General features: G+C 36.1%; 1 protein-coding gene across 1 annotated transcript in view; it reads right to left on the reverse strand.

Annotated features, from left to right (window-relative positions):
- Window positions 1-18,206, reverse strand: part of LOC145571087 (WAT1-related protein At1g68170-like) — a 50,533-nt gene extending 32,327 nt beyond the window's left edge. The window contains exons 1-2 of the mRNA XM_081630177.1: window positions 17,979-18,206; window positions 453-515 (exon numbers count right to left, since the gene is read on the reverse strand). Of these exons, the coding sequence (XP_081486303.1) occupies window positions 453-515; window positions 17,979-18,172 (257 nt within the window). The 5' untranslated portion in view covers window positions 18,173-18,206. The remainder of the gene's footprint in view (window positions 1-452; window positions 516-17,978) is intronic.

The raw sequence follows: 18,206 nt of genomic DNA on the forward strand, positions 1-18,206 counted from the left end.
TTATCGTCAGGTTAACCAGGCAAGGACATGCATGGTGTGTTAAAAAACTATAACTAAGGGGTACCATGTGTAATATGGAAAAACAATGGACACAACTTGAAAAAGTCAATAGCATAGGAGCACTATGTTGAAAAGCCCTAAAAAAATATAAGAGGTAAATTTTGACAATAGTTGTAGTATGGATCGGAGTAGGTTCTAACACAATTTTCACTACTTTGTATTTTGTTTTAGCATCATTTAAGATTAAAAAAAAATTAAAAAAAAATGACGCAAAGTTTCATGCTTTATCTATATAGACTAAACAGTTGACCAAAACAAGACAAGGGTTAGTTATCCACCATATTTACATGTTAGAGGACCTAAAAGTAGAAATACTAGAAATTTCTTGATTAATTATAAACAGAAGTCTGATTAAAAAGATACAAAATATTGGGTGTCAAGAAACAACTAACCCGAATAGTCCACACAGAAAAGCTTGGCCGAGAACCGTCCATGTTAACTTTGGTCTGGTTTTCCTAAGAAAGACAACCAAAAATACACATGGTAATTAACAGGTTATTACATTTTGTAACATGCCAAAAAAAAAAAAAAAAAAAAAAAATAAAGAGAGAGAAGGGGAATTTAATGAGTAAATTACACATTTTGGCTCGATAAAGATTGCTACGGAGTAATACATAACTGATGGATAAATTAGTCGTCGAACATGATTTAATCAACTTAAATTATATTTAGAGAATTTTGACTTTTACCACCCCCAAAAAGCGACTTAATTGATTTTACCACCTCCGTAAAAAAAAAAAAAATTATTTTACCACCAACAAAATTTCCAAAAATTCGATTTTATCACCAACTAACGGATTCCGTCCATAAACCCGTTAGTAGGGCCCACCTTTTTGACGTTTCTTCTTCATCTTCCTCGATCTTCCATGTCAACCAACCAGCAACGAAATCAACTACCTCGGTTGTCGAAATTTCCTGTGGGGCTAAGGAGGGGCCGGAATTTGGTGTGTGGGTTAGGGAGGTGGTCGGAATTAGGTGGTGGCTAGGGTTTTAGGAGTGCGGAATTTGGTGGTGGCTAGGGTTTTAAGAGTGGTCGGAATTAGGAGGGGCTTTATGGGTGGTCGGAATTTGGTGACTAGGGTTTTGAGGTCGGAAATTGGTGGAAAGGGGGTCCAAATTCGGTGTGGTGGATGTGGTTGTGTAGTGCGGTAGCTGTGCGGTGGTCGTTGTGTGGCGAATAGGTGGTGGGGGCTGGTAGCTTTTAGGTGGTGGGGCTGGTCGTAGCGTCGTCACACCACCAGCCCCAACCCACCTGAACCCACCACCTCTCTTTTGCGCAACCCTGTCGCCCCCAAAAACAACGAAACCCAAAACCCTCGTTCCCCAAAACGGCCACGAATCTGGCCACAAATGGCCGACGTCGGCCGGTTTTGGGGCTTAGTTGCCTTAACCGGCCGATTTCGGCCTTTTAAGGCCGGATTCGTGGTCGTTTAGGGGGGACGAGGGTTTTGGGTTTGGTGGTTTTTGGGGGCGATATGGTTGCGGGAAAGGGAGGGGGAGGGTTCAAGTGGGTTGGGGCTGGTGGTGCGACGCGGGTGGTGGTTTCGGGGAGGGATGTGGTGAGTTGGGGGGAAGGCGAGGGTGGCGTTGTGGTGGTGGCTGGGGTAGTTTTAGGTTTTTTTGTTTTTTTTTTATTTCTCTTTTTTTTTAACAAATAAAATATTGACACGTGTTACTGTGGGCCAATAATATGGTGACACGTGTGCAAGGTAGGCCCCACTAATGGATTTATGGATGGAATCCGTTAATTGAAGGTGATTGGTGGTAAAAGCCAACTTTTATTTTTTTATGTGGTGGTAAAATAAATTTTTTTTATAGAGGTGGTAAAATCAATTAAGTCGTATTTTGGAGGTGGTAAAAGTCAAAATTCCTTATATTTACTAACGAACTAAATATTGATTAACTATTATAATTGTTCTCTATTGATTAAAATGAAGTACTTGTTTGTACAGAATTTAAATTATATTTGTTGAAATATAATTATTTTTTATTGAACTTAATTATTTTTTAACAGTGATTAAAGTGAGCAAGGCCTAAAATATAATAATTATTTATGATCTTTAAAAGACTCGCACAAGTAATTAAAACATTTACGATGTGTTTGGACAATGAAATAGGAAAGAAAAGAAGGGGAGGGAAGAGTAAGGGAGGGAAGGGAAGAAAGATGAGTTTTCCTTTTATATTTCTCCGTTGTTAGAGAAATCAATTTCTTACACTTTAATCCCTCTATTTCTCTTCTCTTCAATTCTTTTCCTTCCTCATTTGTTATCCAAAATGATAGATAATTCATCCCTTCATTTCTCTTCTTTTCATTTCCCTCCATTTTTATCAATCCAAACAAAGTTTACTACGTACAAGCTAGTATATGTTTTTTTTTTTTTTTCTTTGGTGAAACATACAATGCAAGAATATGTCAATATGTGACAACAAGAGAGTATTTTTTTTTTTTTTTTTTTTGACAATAGCAAAGGAAAAACAAAGAATAATCACAGGTAAGAAAGGGTAACCCGACATTTCTTAGCAATGTCATTATCCCTTTGAACCTGATCCCTATGAACTTTTAAAATCGTACATCGATGGAACCCGCCTCCTACCTCCCTTAATTCTTTAAGCGCCCAATTGATCGAGATCTCCTGGCCCTTCTTATCCTGCAAGTTGTTAATCAAGGAAATAGAGTCCGACAATAGAAGAATACTTTGTTTACCCTTAGTTCTAGCCCACTTCATTGCTTCTAGGCAAGCCCAAGCTTCACAATGAATAACGGAGGAGGTTGTTCCATATTTTCCCCTTTCTTCCAAGCCATAGCCCTGAGAGTTGGTTTTCACTGCCCACCCAATACCAGCTCGCAAAGTATTTTTATCCCAGGATCCATCCGCTTCCACAATGAAATCATCAAAACCAGACTTCACCATTCCCAGTTGCACATAATTGAACCCCGGAGGAATAGGTGGGTTATCCTTATCAGCCTCTTCCAAACCTACCTGTCGTACTGTCTTTTGGGTAAAGACCTCATGGTCTTGCATGGCCTGGTTTATGAGTTCCCTGACCAAACCTATCGTGCCCCTAGCACCTTTAAAGCATCTTTCGTTCCTGCCCTTCCAGATGCCCCATAAAGTGGCTATAAACAAAGCACATCGGTTACTATGCTTACCATCCTTGCTATAAAAAAGCAGGATATAGTGCTGGATCCATCTTCTCAAAGAAATAAACCCAGGAGAGTCATGGCAAATAAACAGGGAGCTGTCCTCCCAGACCTCTATTGCCAGAATACAGAAGCGAAAAAGATGTTGGCTATCCTCCTCCTCCGTCCCACAGTGATCACACATTGTCTCAACATCTATCCCTCTTCCAGCCAAATTACCTTTGACTGCAATACCATCATGAAAGAGCCGCCACAAGAAAGTTTTCCATTTTGGCTGGATATCCATTCTCCAGATAATTTTAACAAAATCCTGATCCATAGCCAAGAAATTTGCCGTATCTAACCCCAAGTCCTTCAACAGATAGTAGTACCCTGTTTTCACAGAATACTTTCCCGAGGGGTGATACTTCCAGTAGAGGAAATCGTCCTCCCTTGAATGCGGGAGCTCCATAGCCAGGATAGACTTCGCGCTATTCCACTCAAAACACTCCCTTACTTTACCTGCATTCCAGGACATGGTATCCCTGTCAATAAAATCACTCACCTTCCAATCTAAAGCTGCCCTTAATGTCTGGCTTGAATTGGCCAAGGGGACTTCCCCTCTTACCCACGGCATGCTGATAGCCTTGATGTTCTCGCCATTACCTACCTTCCAAGCAAAACCCTCCTTGAAATCTTGACTGACCTTTTGAACACTAGACCTACCCATAGAGGTGTTCCCTTTCCTGACATAGGAATCGATAATGCTACAGATTCCATCTGGATGGAAACCCTTGTAAACTCTTGCAAGGAGAAGTTGGGGATGCATATGCATTCTAGTCGCCTGTTTAAACAGAAGGGCGTCATTCAGAGTTGAAGTACCCCTAATCCCCAAACCTCCCATACTTTTGGAAAGCTGGATTACACTCTTCTTCACCCAATGCAAACCTCTACTCCCATTATTGGACCACCAAAAACGGGCGACCAACAAGTCAATTTTGTTAACAATGCTTTGAGGTAGCTTCATACATTTCATCACATGAGCAGACATACTTACCAGGACCGTGTTGATAAGGATAAGCTTTGCTGGTTGGGAGAGATGTAACGACGCCCAGGAAGTAATTTTTCCTGCTACCTTATCAACTAAAAATTGGAAGGATAAACTCTTCTTCCGACCTATATCAATTGGTGCTCCCAGGTGATTCCCCATATTTCCAATTTCGGGCATGGAAAGAAGCTGTTTCACTACTAACTTCTTGTCTTCATCAAGACCAGGAGAGAACTTAAGGAAGGACTTCTGAAGATTTAACTGTTGCCCTGAAGCTTTGCCAAACCGTTGGAGAATATCTGAAATACCCAAACAAGCTTCTTCATTTGCCTTGAAGAAAAGCATAGCATCATCAGCAAAGAAGAGATGCGAGATCGAAGGTGACCTCCTAGAAACTTTCAGACCCTGAAACTGGTTTATGTCTTCCCCCAAGGTCAGCATCCTTGATAAAATATCCATACAGAATATGAAAAGGTACGGAGACAGGGGATCTCCTTGCCTCAGCCCACACTTTGGAGCAAAGTGTTCTGTCGTGTTCCTATTTATGACCGCTTTGTAACTGACCGTAGAAATACACTGAGATATCATCCTTATCCAGTGACTCGAAAACCCATACGCCTGCAGCACTTTAAGGAGAAAAAGCCAGTCCACCCTATCATAAGCTTTTGACATATCGATCTTTACTGCTGTAAAATTCGAACCTTTCCTCGAATTTATTAGGTGTATTAGCTCATGACTCAGGAGAATATTATCCTCCATATATCTTCCTGGGATAAAGGCATGTTGGTGTTCTGTGATCAGACCCGAAAGAATCGGCTTTAGCCTATTGACCAGGCACTTAGAGATACACTTGTAGACAGTATTGCACAAACTGATAGGCCTAAACTGATTGGCAAGCTCTGGCACCTTTACCTTTGGAATCAGCACCAGGAGAGACTGGTTCCATTCTTTGAGCATGTTCCCTGTTCTCAGAAATTGCTTGACACTATTAACAACCAGCTCCCCAACCTCCTCCCAGTAAGCTTTGAAGAAATCAACTGTAAACCCATCCGGCCCGGGAGACTTAGAGCAATGCATGTTTAACATTGCCTTTTTGATTTCCCCTTCAGAGAACCCTCTATCAAGCCAATTGCGATCATTGACAGAGAGAACAGGAATGTCAAGTTGCCTCAATAAAAGATCAATATATTCCCCATGATTGTTAACAAGAGCCGGGTTGTAGACTTCCTTAATAGAGGATAGAATAACCTCCTCCACTTCCTTCTGCCCCTCAACCCAAGAGCCGTCATCATCCCTCAGAGATAGAATTTCATTCCGCAGTTGCCTTTGCTTTACTTTCCTGTACATGGTGGGGGTAGGACAATCCCCATACCTAATCCAACTGGCCTTCATCCTTTGCCTCCAAAAACTGAAGCATAAATGACTCTCCGGAATAATCAAGTTAATGCTTTGAATGTAATTCTCACCATCCTGGAGCGAGCTAACATTTAACCCCGTATTTTGAAGATCATTGGTTACCTTCCTCCAGTTGATCCCCCAAATATTTTTATTTTCAAGACACCAATATTGAAGCTTAGACCTAAGATTTCCAAGTTTCCTTGAAAGTTGGAACATGTAGGAACCCTGAATGTTTTCTTTCCAAGAGGCTTCCACTAAACCCTTGACTTCCGGAAATGAGAGACACCAATTTTCAATCTGATAAGGGCGGTTGGAACTCCTAGGAACCTGCTGATCATAATATGTGATGGCCGCATGATCCGAGCAAACTATAGGCTCATGAACAATGCGCCCCTCCGGGGAGTGGACAAACCAATCCTCCGTGATGTAAGCCCTATCCAGCCTTTCAAGAATAAGATCTCCTCCTTCCCTCTTGTTGCTCCAAGTAAACCTTGGCCCTGAGAAAGGTACTTCTGTCACATTACTACTAAACCTCCAATCAAGGAAAGCATCAATTCCTCTAATTTGAGTTGAGCCCCCTATCTTGTCGCTCCCACTTTCCACTTGGTTAAAATCCCCTATGACTAGAACATCTTTGAATTCCTCTAAGAACCATTGAAGTTGTTCCCATACTATCCTCCTATTTTCTACTTGAGGCTCACCATAAAAGAACAAAACATACTTAAAACTTCCATTAGATTCATACATCTTACAAAAGATAAAGTTTTTTGATGAGTACAAACAATCAACAACATCATTTGACCATCCTAATACTAAAAGACCTCCACTACTTCCCTCCGCATCCCACCCAAAAGAGGAAGTAGGGCCTAGAAAACCTAACTTAGCCGATGCATTAACAAAATCCGTCTTTGTTTCAGAGATGAACAAAAACATAGGTAGCTTCGAACGATAGAGCCACACTAAGTAGGGAATTGTAAGAGAGTGTGGATCATTTAAACCCCTACAATTCCACGCCACAACTTTCATATCCCTTTCGGGGGCTGACTAGGAGCAGCCACCTCATCCTTCGAAGCCAAGTTAACCGAATCAAGAAAAGCTAGTTGAAGATCAATATCCATGTCATCCTTTACTTCTCTAAAAGCCAAAGTCACCTCCTCACTTTTCTGCCTCTTGTAGGACCCCGAAGAAGAAGAAGAGATGTCTTGAGGGCGCTTGTTCTTGCCCCTCATCCGGATATCCCCATCAATATCCACCCCAAACTCTCGCGCCATATCGGGATCGGAGATAGCCTTTGAAGCAAATTTGCAATTACCATTTTCATCCTTTAGCCAAATCGAGAAGCCCCCTTTTTCAGACCACCTATGGAGCCTCTTAAGCCTCTTTCTTTCAACCCACTCAAAATCGGACTCACTAAACCTAATGGAATCACCATCGCAGGAATGCGGATAGTGCCCAATTGCCTCCCTTATACGCTTCTTATCATTAGCACTATCATCAAAGTTGAATAAATCCGTGAAGTTAAAAGAGCTCAAGTGTGATACCGGGGTATTAGGAGGGTCAAACTCCGTGAGAAGAAGATTAGGGAGCCCCCCTAGATCGGAAGGTGATAGCCGGAGAAAAGGTGGAGAAGTAGTTCTCCCCACACGGTGAATGGCTTGAATTTCATTCCTTCTCGCACTCCTTATACCCAAAGAGAGAATTGTGCTTGCCTCCATTATGCAAGCATACTCATCGTCACCAAGTTGCTCTTCTTCTCCAAGTCTTCTTGTAGCCATGATCGAAGCACTTTCCACCCATTGTTGCGAATATGACCCAAGAGAAAGCCCTAAACCATTGTTGTTAACCCCCGTGTTGCTGAATATCCCTACTGTCCTCCTTTCAAACTCGACCGGGGCTGCTGCCCATTCAGAAAGGCCAAGAGTTCGAAATAAAGACCCCGGCCCCCCTCCATTTCTAGGAGCTTGTTGTGCAGCCGATGACTCGCCCACTTCGAAGGTCGATCCCGCGAACAACGCCCTCGCGACAGGTGGGTAGTTGACCGAAGCTTGCTGCACTCCCGCCCTTACAGCAGTAGGCCTTATTGGGCTGAGCCAACCTCCCCGATAAACTCCTTCCCCAAGATCAGGATCGCGCACATTTTCTTCACCAACCGATTGAGCAACACCCATATTCGGGTTTTGCGAGGTATGAGTTGCAGGATTTTCTCGAACAAAGCCCGCATATGGGTCCCCGCTTAACCCCAATCGTCGACCAGGAGAGAGTTGAAGATCGACTCTTACCGGCTCTATTTCCATTTCCACTATTTCAGAATCGTCGTTTGAAAGATCTTCCTCACCCGTGTGAAATTGCTCGCTGTCACCACTATCTTGAGAAGACGATTGATCATCATACGGTTGAAACTCTTCGAAACCCATATCCTCTCTTGGAACCCTCCTATACAAAGGGGAGTTTTCAGGGATTTCGTACTGACGAAGATCAACACTTGTGTTTCGGAACCTATACCAATCCGGCAGGCCCCGTATGAAATTTGAGTAAAATGGGTACTCCGCCGGCCCATATAACACTCGAATACCATCAGCTTCAACCTCATCCAGCCTTCGCCGGACTCTTCTTCTAGCCACCACAACATGCAGCTTACACCTAGCGGTCGAGTGACCAACTCGACCACAGGACTTACAAAACCTGTAAATGCCCTCGTACCTTAGATAAACCCAAATCACCTTGTTTCCCTCTAGCGGAATGAAGCATCCCGGAATTAAGGGAATAGACATGTCGATTAAAATGCGAGCCCTCAGTTCAGCGTGAGCAGGAAGGTCATTACCTTCCTGATCGATCTCTTCGATATATCCAACATGCCGAAAGATTTGCCTCGCCCAGCCCTCTGTTAAATAGGCCAAGGGTAGACCGTATACTCTCACCCACACCCTTGTGAGGTTGAAACTCATGTGGTGTGGAACCAGATCCACATGATACCTTCGGAAATTAATCAGTCTGCCATCGAAAATAGCAGTGCTTGCCCTTACAAGACTCTCCTGGTCTTGAATATTGCTGCATTCAAACAAAAAGAACGGCCCCGATCTATGAACCCGTATATCACCCCTCATTATCCAACGAGAATTCACAATGTGCTGAACGTAGTGTTCCGAAGGTGGGTGTGGCCCAATAAACACCCCTATGACACTAGCATTGAAGTTTATTGCCACATTGTTAATACTAAAATTATCAGGGGTAGGAATTAGGGGTCCCCCCCTCAAGTCACGAATGTGACGTTCCTCCTGGTCTCTTGGACGATTCCCTTCTTTATCCATAATGAAGGCAGGAAGAATGAAAGAAAAGACAAGAGTATTAAAGAAGTAGAAGTTAAGAGTGAACAGACTAAAAGAGAATAAGAGGATAAGACAGAAGAAAGAAAAGGAGGTGAGAATAGTGAAGTTAAATTATAGATCCGTAAATCCTTGCATTTATAGATAAACCTTCAGTTCTTGGAAGATTAATCAGCTCCACGCATGGGGAGCAAACTCACTGGATAAATAAACTCTAAGTTAATAGCCGCCTCTAGCTATTAATGGCTGCACCAATTGGGAATGAATTACTACTCCAATTCTATTGGATGCGAAATACGAAGCGTTTTCATCAACGCTGTAAAACTAAACCTAGCTGAAAAAGGGATTAATCTTTTTATGGAAACCAAGGAAAGATTTAATGCTACAACTAAACTCCTTGATAGAATAAAAAAAGAGAGAAATAGCAATACTACAGACACAAGAAAACTATCGGATTTCTTTCCCAAACATGCAAATCTGATATAACAGATGTAGAAGGATAGGTACTGAAAAACTCCTAGAAGAAGGATGAAGAAAACTAGCTGAGCTAGTAATACTCACTTTTTTTTTTAGTGAGAGAAGCTCTCAATTCTAGTGAGAGAAAAATTGACCTCAATATCGTATTGTATAACAAGAGAGTATTACAAAGATCTACAAGTAGATAATTGTCTAACAATTTAAAGTTACCAATTTAGAAAATGCGTGCATCACTCTTTTCGGTCCTTAGAAATCTTGTTATTTACGTATTTGCATGTTCTCCATTAAACAACATTTTTTTAATCATATCTTTAGTTTTATATACAAATCATAAACAAATATTGACACCGCTGATTGCATTCCCTCCATCCACAAAGAATATTTTATTATTCTATTTTACAATATTCACATAAAACCTTTTCATTAATTTAAATGGATAAATTTTTCACTCTACTTATGTGATGTAGACAATGTTCCTAAAATATTTTTTTCCACGTCACCTAACATCATCTTTCAACTATGAGCATCTTCTAATAAAATGCTTATCAAAAGGTTTGAACTCAAGATCACTTAAATGTGAATTAAAAGTCTTGTCATCTTGAGTATTGATTAATCATGCATTTATAACCGACTAATAATTATATATTTTTATACATGGAAGGTAGAAAATTTGATTAGTGATGACAATTTCTTAAACCAATCTTATTACTCTCTATATTTTGGAATAATCACAATACTAGACGTTGCATAGTGTTGTATGAGAATTTTAGGAAGTGAGATTTTTAAAATATAAAGTATAGTTAGTCGAAGAGGGGAATAATATAAAGGTAGTGTAACTATGTAAGATCTTGTTCTCTTCACCTCATTTTTGTGCAAGAACTTATTTATATTGAACTTCAATTAATTTATTGAAATTAATCTATTTTTCTGATTAAAACTTATTTTACTGATTCTTTATTATATTAGTTCTTAAAATTTATCGATTTTTATTTATTAAAAAATAATTTTACTTGGTTGAAATTATTTTTGTTACATTGAACATATTTTTGACGAAATTAATTACTAAATATTATTATTTCAAGATGAAAAGAACAAGGCCTAAATAGGGTTGTAAGAAAGAAAAATAAAACTCTAATATTTCATCAAGTGGGGTTAGTGGGATAAAAATTCTACTATGGTCATTCTTAAAATGACCATCTCTATTCTTTAATCTGATTGGTTGATTTTTTTTTTTTAAATGCTTGGTCAAACTTTCTTTTTATTTATTTCTTTTTTTAATTCATTTTATTTTTCCAAAAATTAATTTCTGATTTTTGGAAAATCAATTTATTATTTTTATAATAATTTTATTAAAATCAGTTTTTATTAAAATTAAAAAATCAGATTAAATTAAAAAATCAAAATAAAAAAACAGTTCATCATTCTTCAACATTCATTCCTCCATCAAAGGTGATTTTTCTCCGTCAATTCCTTGAAAACCAAGCTCTATATGTTGATTTATGTTACATTGGTGGAAAATCATTACCTGATTCTTCTTTCCTTCGTAAGGCGTCTCAATTTTTCAACCATCTAAAGTTCTTCAGTTAATTTTCTCTCTTTCTCATCCTTAATTATCCCCAGTTTCTAGGGTTTTCTAGGTTCGTATTCAAAATTTGAAACAATTTAATTTTACCCTTTGGGGAATTTGGTGGTTGATTTTGTCTTGGTATCTTCAATGTTTTTTCAATTCTTCCCCAAGTTTCTACGGTTTTTCCAAGTTTGAGGCTACCAATCTAGATTTGCTGGATTAAAAAAAAAAAAAAAAAAAAAAAAAAAAATAGATTCATTAGAAACACGATTTTAGAAATCAAATCTTAAAAATTTTGTATACTGTGTTGATCAAGGAATAATTTTAAACACCAAACCGGTGATGTGCGAGTGTATTTATGTGACAAGAATCATGAAATGGCAGTTAATTTTATCCATGAATGAAGATTATTATAAACTTTGAGGAACAATGAAGAACTTTTGCTTTTTAGTTAGAAAAATTGAAAAGAATAGTCCCACCTTTATCACTTCCGCTCAAAACAATCCTACCTTCGAGTAATCTAGAAATAATCCCACCTTTACTCGCTATATGCTCAAAACAGTCCCTTAACCGGTTTATTACATTAGTAACTGGTTTTAGAAGGTAAATTGCCACATGTAACTTTTTGATTGACCCTTTTTTAATCAATAACTTAATACTAAAATAGGTACCGGGAATGACACGTGTCACATCCTGGTGCATTTTTTTCCCTCCAAAATTCCCCTTCCCTTTTTAACCCCTTTTTTTTTGTTTTTGTTTTTTTTTTTTTTATTCTATAATAATATCATTCCAAATCTTTTATATTATGACAAATATATATTCCTTTTTATTTGGTGGTCATAATTATTCTATATACATTTACCTAAATAAATATTAATTATCATTTAAATGGAGTATTATTAGATTTTGCCAAAAAGTAATTATAAATTGATTTATATAATAGATGTTATAGAAATTACTTTAAAACATCACTTAATTTTTTTTTTTTTCAAATACCTTAGCTAATATTTTATTTCAATTTCAATTTAATATAACTATATATTTAAGTTAATTACAATTTTGTTTCTGAAATTTTACTACTATACGTACATATTATCACAAATAAAGGATTTATAGAGTATCGTATAGGCTTATAGCTATAAAATAAAAGTTGTGTTTGAAAAATGACTTTTTAGATATAAAAGAGGATATAGTATTTGTACTTTTGTGTATATTTGCACTTTTGCTAATAGTTTTAGTGGAGATTTTAGTTTGTTGTTTGATTGATTTTTGATGTTTATTAAAAATGCATTTATTAATAGGTATTTACTAATATGGCCACTAGACCTTATCAAAGCAAGTCCCGCTTGAAAAGTTCTTGGGTTTGGGCAGCCTAAAAATATCCTTTGTTAGATAATTTTTTGCTTTGTCTATTAACATAGATTATGACATTATAATTTCAATATACTTGATTTGTATGTTTTATCAAATTATATTTGTTGGATATAATTAATTTCTTACAAAACTTAGACTTAGTGTGCATAGCACGGGCCTTAAGCGAGTAATTAAAAAATTTAAGTAAAAACAAAATTAATTAAAAAAAAAAAAGTTAACGCTTCCCTTTTCACCGACCTGAACCACCCCCTCCCCTGCCGGAGCCTGCCCCACCCTTTTCCCCGCCTGAACGGCCACTCCTTTCCCCACCCCATCACCAATTACACCTCCACCGCCAGAATCAGTCTTCCAGCTGCAGCCGCCAAAAGCACCGCACTACGTCTGCTGCCATATAGCTGCTGCCGCTACACCAAATTCGTACACCCTGCTACTTTATTTGCCGCCTACATCCCAACTCATTCCTTTGTTTTATTCTTTTAAAATTATTATCTCTAACTATGTGAAATACTTTAAATAGATGCATCTTATGATTTAATCTGTTTAGATAAATCAAGAGATGCAACATCCATTGTACCTCAGGTCGTGCGATTCTCTTCAATCATCAGATTCTTTTGCAACTTTCTCGTAAATGCTACAATTTTTATTATTTTTCTAATAAATTTAATTTTTGTTAATTTTTTTATGAAATTATTTTTTAGGATAATGATTCAATCAATTTTTTTTTTTTTTTGAGGAAACAATCAATGCTTTAACACACGGAAGGTAGCATAGTATTTGTTCGGTGATTCCCAATCATGAAATTTTGATCTATATAAAATATGCTTGATTTTCTAGGCTGGCTTTTCGGGAGGGGTGGCGCTTTTGTGGCATTTTCGGGGTGGAGTAGTGTCTTTTCACTGGTTGTGGACTGGGGTGTTCGAGGTGGCTAGCTGGGCTGGGTCAGGTTAGGAGGTCATGGTAGGCTGTCGAGGTCAGCTGAGAGGCCTTGGTGGGGGTCAGGGTGGTGGGTTATGGAGGAGTGGTGGTGATGGTGATGGTGATAATGGAGGTTGTAAAAGGGGGTGTGAGGTGTGACTTGTGAGGAGAGAATTAAGAAAAAAAATAATAAAATAAAAAAATTAACTTTTTAAACAGTTTGGAGGTAAAAAGGATCATTTTGAGCAGATGAGTATTAAAGGTGGGATTATTTCCTAATTACTTGAAGGTGAGATTGTTTTAAGCAAATGTGACAAAGGTGGGATTATTCTTTTCAATTTTTTAGTTTGATTTTATTTTTTTAATTTTAATAAAAACTGATTTTAATAAAATACCTATGAAATTACAAACTGATTTTTGGAAAATCAGAAATTAATTTTCAGGGAAAAAATGATTTAGAAAAAAGAAAAAAAATTTAAAATAGAGATTTGACCAAGCATTAAAATAAAGGAAAATTTAACCAATAGAGTTTAGAATAATGATGGTCATAATAAAAATGATCGTGGAGTGAGAAATAATAAATAGTGGTGGAGAAATGAAGGGAGTATTTGAAATGTTCATCGATGTAATTTTTTGCAAACAAATTAAGTATTGTGTAAATAATTTTAGTTGTTTTTTTTTTGTTTTTGTTTTTGTTTTTTTTTTTTTTTTTTGATAATTATGTTTTGTTTTTAATAATCATTGTGTAGTATAACACGATATGTGCGTGAATTTTTCATACATTTCCCACTTTATCTATTTTAGAAAGTTAAAAAATAATACAGTCTATAAATAAATAAGGGTAATGCTATGTGTAACCTTAAATGCTATATATAAGCATTAAATACACTATTGAAAATTGTATAAAATTAGAAATTCATGACAAAACACGCGTAAATCAGTGTAATTAGTATTTATATTTTGATGATTTGACTTTGAGAGTCATGATGATATTACTGAAGAACGTCTTTGTTAGAATATTTATGCTTCTCACTTTGGGCAATTAGCAATCATTTTTCTGTGGACTTCCGGAAATCTGTTTCATGTAGCTTGGCAAGGAAATTTTGAGTACAAGACCCTTTACACGTAAGACCTATTGCTCAGGGATCCTCATTTTGGTCAACCGGCAGTGGAAGCTTTTACTCGGGGGGGGGGGGGGGGGGGCACACTTGGCACATTGAATATCGCTTATTTTGGTGTTTATCAGTGGTGGTATACAATCGATTTACGCACTAATCAAGATCTTTATACTAGAGCTCTTTTTCTATTATTTCTTTCTGTTATATCTTTACTAGGAGATTGGTTACACCTACAACCAAAATGAAACCCGAGCGTTTCATGGTTCAAAAATGCCGAATCCCGTCTCAACCATCACTTGTCGGGACTCTTCGGCGTAAGTTCCTTGGCTTGGACAGGACATTTAGTTCATGTTGCTATTCCTGGAGTCAGGGGAGAGTCCGTTCGATGGAATAATTTCTTAAACGTATTACCACATCCTCAAGGATCAGGGCCCCTTTTTACAGGTCAATGGAATCTTTATGATCAAGTATAAATTTAATGCTTATATGTAGAGCTAAGGGCTATATATAGCATTTTCCAATAAACATATATATATATCTATCCAACCAAAATCATTAGAATATCAATTTGGAACATCGTTCATTATGACACATTGACACGCACTAGATTTATATGGGGTACCATTTTCCAACAATACTACGTATAATTTTGAGCCCATTTGATTACTTTACGCGAGGAAAATTTACACCAATGCTTAATGAATTTTTTTTTTCTCCTTAATGGAATTTTTGACACGTACAATTTATATATATATATATATATATATATATATATATATATATATATATATATATATATATATATATACTAAAATAACAACCACTGATGTCATCATTGCCTACGTGTCACTTTTTTATTTAATTTTTTCCCTCCAAAATGCAAGTATGATGTCATATTTTTTTTTTTTTTTTTAAGCTACCCTATTTAACATAGCTTTGAAATATATTTTATTTGAATTTTAAAATTTGGGTTTTCTACACATATTATGCTATTTAGTTATTTACGAGTTGTTAACAATAGTTAATAATATGTTAATTGAAATTTCTTAATTAAATATGAAAATTATGCACTTTCGGAAATTGTATATTCATATTTATTTAGAAATTAGTTAGGAAAATAAGGAAATTACAGGGAATGAGGACTGCCGACTACATACTGGCGAATTTATGTTTTGGGGGGATGACTAAGGGTACTGGAACATATTTTCGGGAGTTGATAAGGGGTACCGAAATATATTTCGGGGGTTGATTTGGGGTACCGGAATATATTTCCATGGGTGATAAAAGGTGCCAAAATATATTTCCAGAGGCTGATTAGAGGTATTGGAATGAATTTGGGAGGTCCATAAAGGGAATTGGAAATTTGGAAATTCTCTCAGGAGGTAAAGGGTTTTGGATTTTTTTGGGCTTTAATTATTATTGTTATTATAATTATTATTATCGAGAGAGATTGAAGAGTTGGATTAATGGGGAATAGGAGGTGCAGATGAAAAATGGCAGCGTCAACAAGTATAAAATGTTCTTTCTTTGATGCCGTGATATACTGTGCATGGAAAAATGGAGAAAATGGGCTTAATAAATTTAAAACGAAATTTGGTTGGGATACTAGGAATTATAAAAAGGGTAATATTGTCTTTTAAATATTGGGTAATGTTATATGTGGCCCTAAGAGCTATATATAAGCATTAAATATACTCTTGAAAATTATATAAAATTAGGAATTCATGACAAAAACACGCGTAAATCAGTGTTATTAGTGTTTATATTTTGACGATTTCTTAAATTTTTACGATTTTCAAGTGTAAATTTAATGCTTATATGTAACCCTAAATGGTATATATAACATTTTTCTTAAATATTTAAGTAAATTCGGCATTTAAGTTATTTTGTACTGCATTTAGAACTTCTGTTAAATAAACGTCACACATTTAATGCATTTAGTTACAATTTTAATTTAATTCTACTAAAATAAAATTAAAAAAAAAACAAATAGAATTACGCCTTTGCTACTTCAATTTCGATGTTGTGTGTGTTGGGACTCGTGGTAATAAGAACACAATTGCTGAATCATCCCAATTCCCAACAGCTGTAAAGATTTTGGTCTTCAACACAAATTTGGTTGAGTCACGTAATTATTTGAGTTTATAATGCAATTGAATGGTATTTAATGTTTCATTTTGAAATACCATTCTTAAGATATTGGCTCATTTATTTCCAAAGCAAGCAACCTTGCATGCATGCATGCATGCATTTTTCGAACGAGTAGTATTTTTTTTTTTTTTTTCCTAATATTTTGATGGTGGGGAAAAATACTAAAATAGTACACCCTCCATATTTTTATGCTTTCTACTTTGAATTTTATGATCTCCTTTATAAGTAAAAATTTCAAGTATGAAAACAGCAATTGCCGGAAAATAGGCAATGTCGGATTGATGAAATTAATTAAAAAGTTAAAAGACAATAAATGAAAAGTCAATGCCGAAAAATAATCAAATTACTAGAATGCGGCATGCAATAGGTACTTGTTTACAATTTTGTATACTCCGTACTTTATAAAGTAGTTTTTCACAAAAAAAATAAGACGATTTGATAAGTTAATTTTTCAAAAAAAAAATAAAATTCCTAGTAATAATTTATAGTAATAAAGTTTTTCTCAAAAAAGATATAATTATAGATAAATCTAAGATTATACTAATGTATTAATTCTATTAATTGTTATAAGCAACCTTATAATTAGCTTACTATTAATATCCCAAATTTGCAGATAAAATCAACGGAAGTAGTATATGAAAAACAACGATTACCAATTTTGCATGGGTATAAACATTTTTAGGTGAATGCCAATCAATTAGATTTGAGGTGTTAGATTTCCTTAAAAAAAAAAAAAAGATTTGAAGTGTTAGGTCCTGTTTACTTCACCTTATTTTTGCCGAACTGAAATTATTTTTACTGAAATAAAATTATATTTGCTGAACTTAAATTATTTTTACTGAACTTAAATTAAGTTTACTGAACTGAAATTATTTTTGCCGAACTGAAATTATTATTACTGATTTTCTATTGTAATTCTTCTTTAAGAAAACTAAATTTTACTGAACTGAAGTGAAATTACTTTTACTGAACTAAAATTAATTTTGCTGAACTGAACCTATTTTTACTGAACTGAAATTATTTTTACTTAATATTATTTTTTTAAGGTGAAGTGAACGGGGCCTTAGATGATGTGTTGTGTTCAAATCCCATTAATTAATTATTAGGCCGTATACTTTGAGGTGAGATTCTTCATTCTCTTCCACCGTTAAAAAAATTAAGAATCTAAAATGACAAGTTAATTGTACTCGAGTATAGTAATACTGCCCTATTAGGCCGAGATTCATTACCATTTCCCAATCAACAAAAAAAAAAAAAAAGAAAAAAAAAAAAAAAAAAAAAAAAGATCTTAGGCCTTTTGAGAGGATAAACCAAGTTCTCGTTAGAATGATTTTTCAATTTTTTTACAAACTTACATACAAATTCATTACCATTATCGAATGTTATGATTGTCGTTGCCAAAAAAGAGAGAGAAAAGGGGAAGAACCTTTCAACAAAGTAAGCGACTGGGACGATGAAGGCGGCCGCGAAAAGAAGGCGATATGCCACTAAGACCCTGAGGTTCATGCCATCAACTGCAGCAAGCTTGTATAAAATGTTGACAACAGCAAATGAAACTTGAACCGTCACCATCATAATTATTGATTTTATGTCATTGATGAATTGCCAAAACTCAACCATTTTAAAAACAAACCCTAAACAATGAGGAAAGTTG

Source organism: Chenopodium album, chromosome 12 (genome assembly GCF_948465745.1).
Source record: "Chenopodium album chromosome 12, dcCheAlbu1.1, whole genome shotgun sequence".
In the NCBI taxonomy this organism is placed as follows: domain Eukaryota; kingdom Viridiplantae; phylum Streptophyta; class Magnoliopsida; order Caryophyllales; family Amaranthaceae; genus Chenopodium; species Chenopodium album.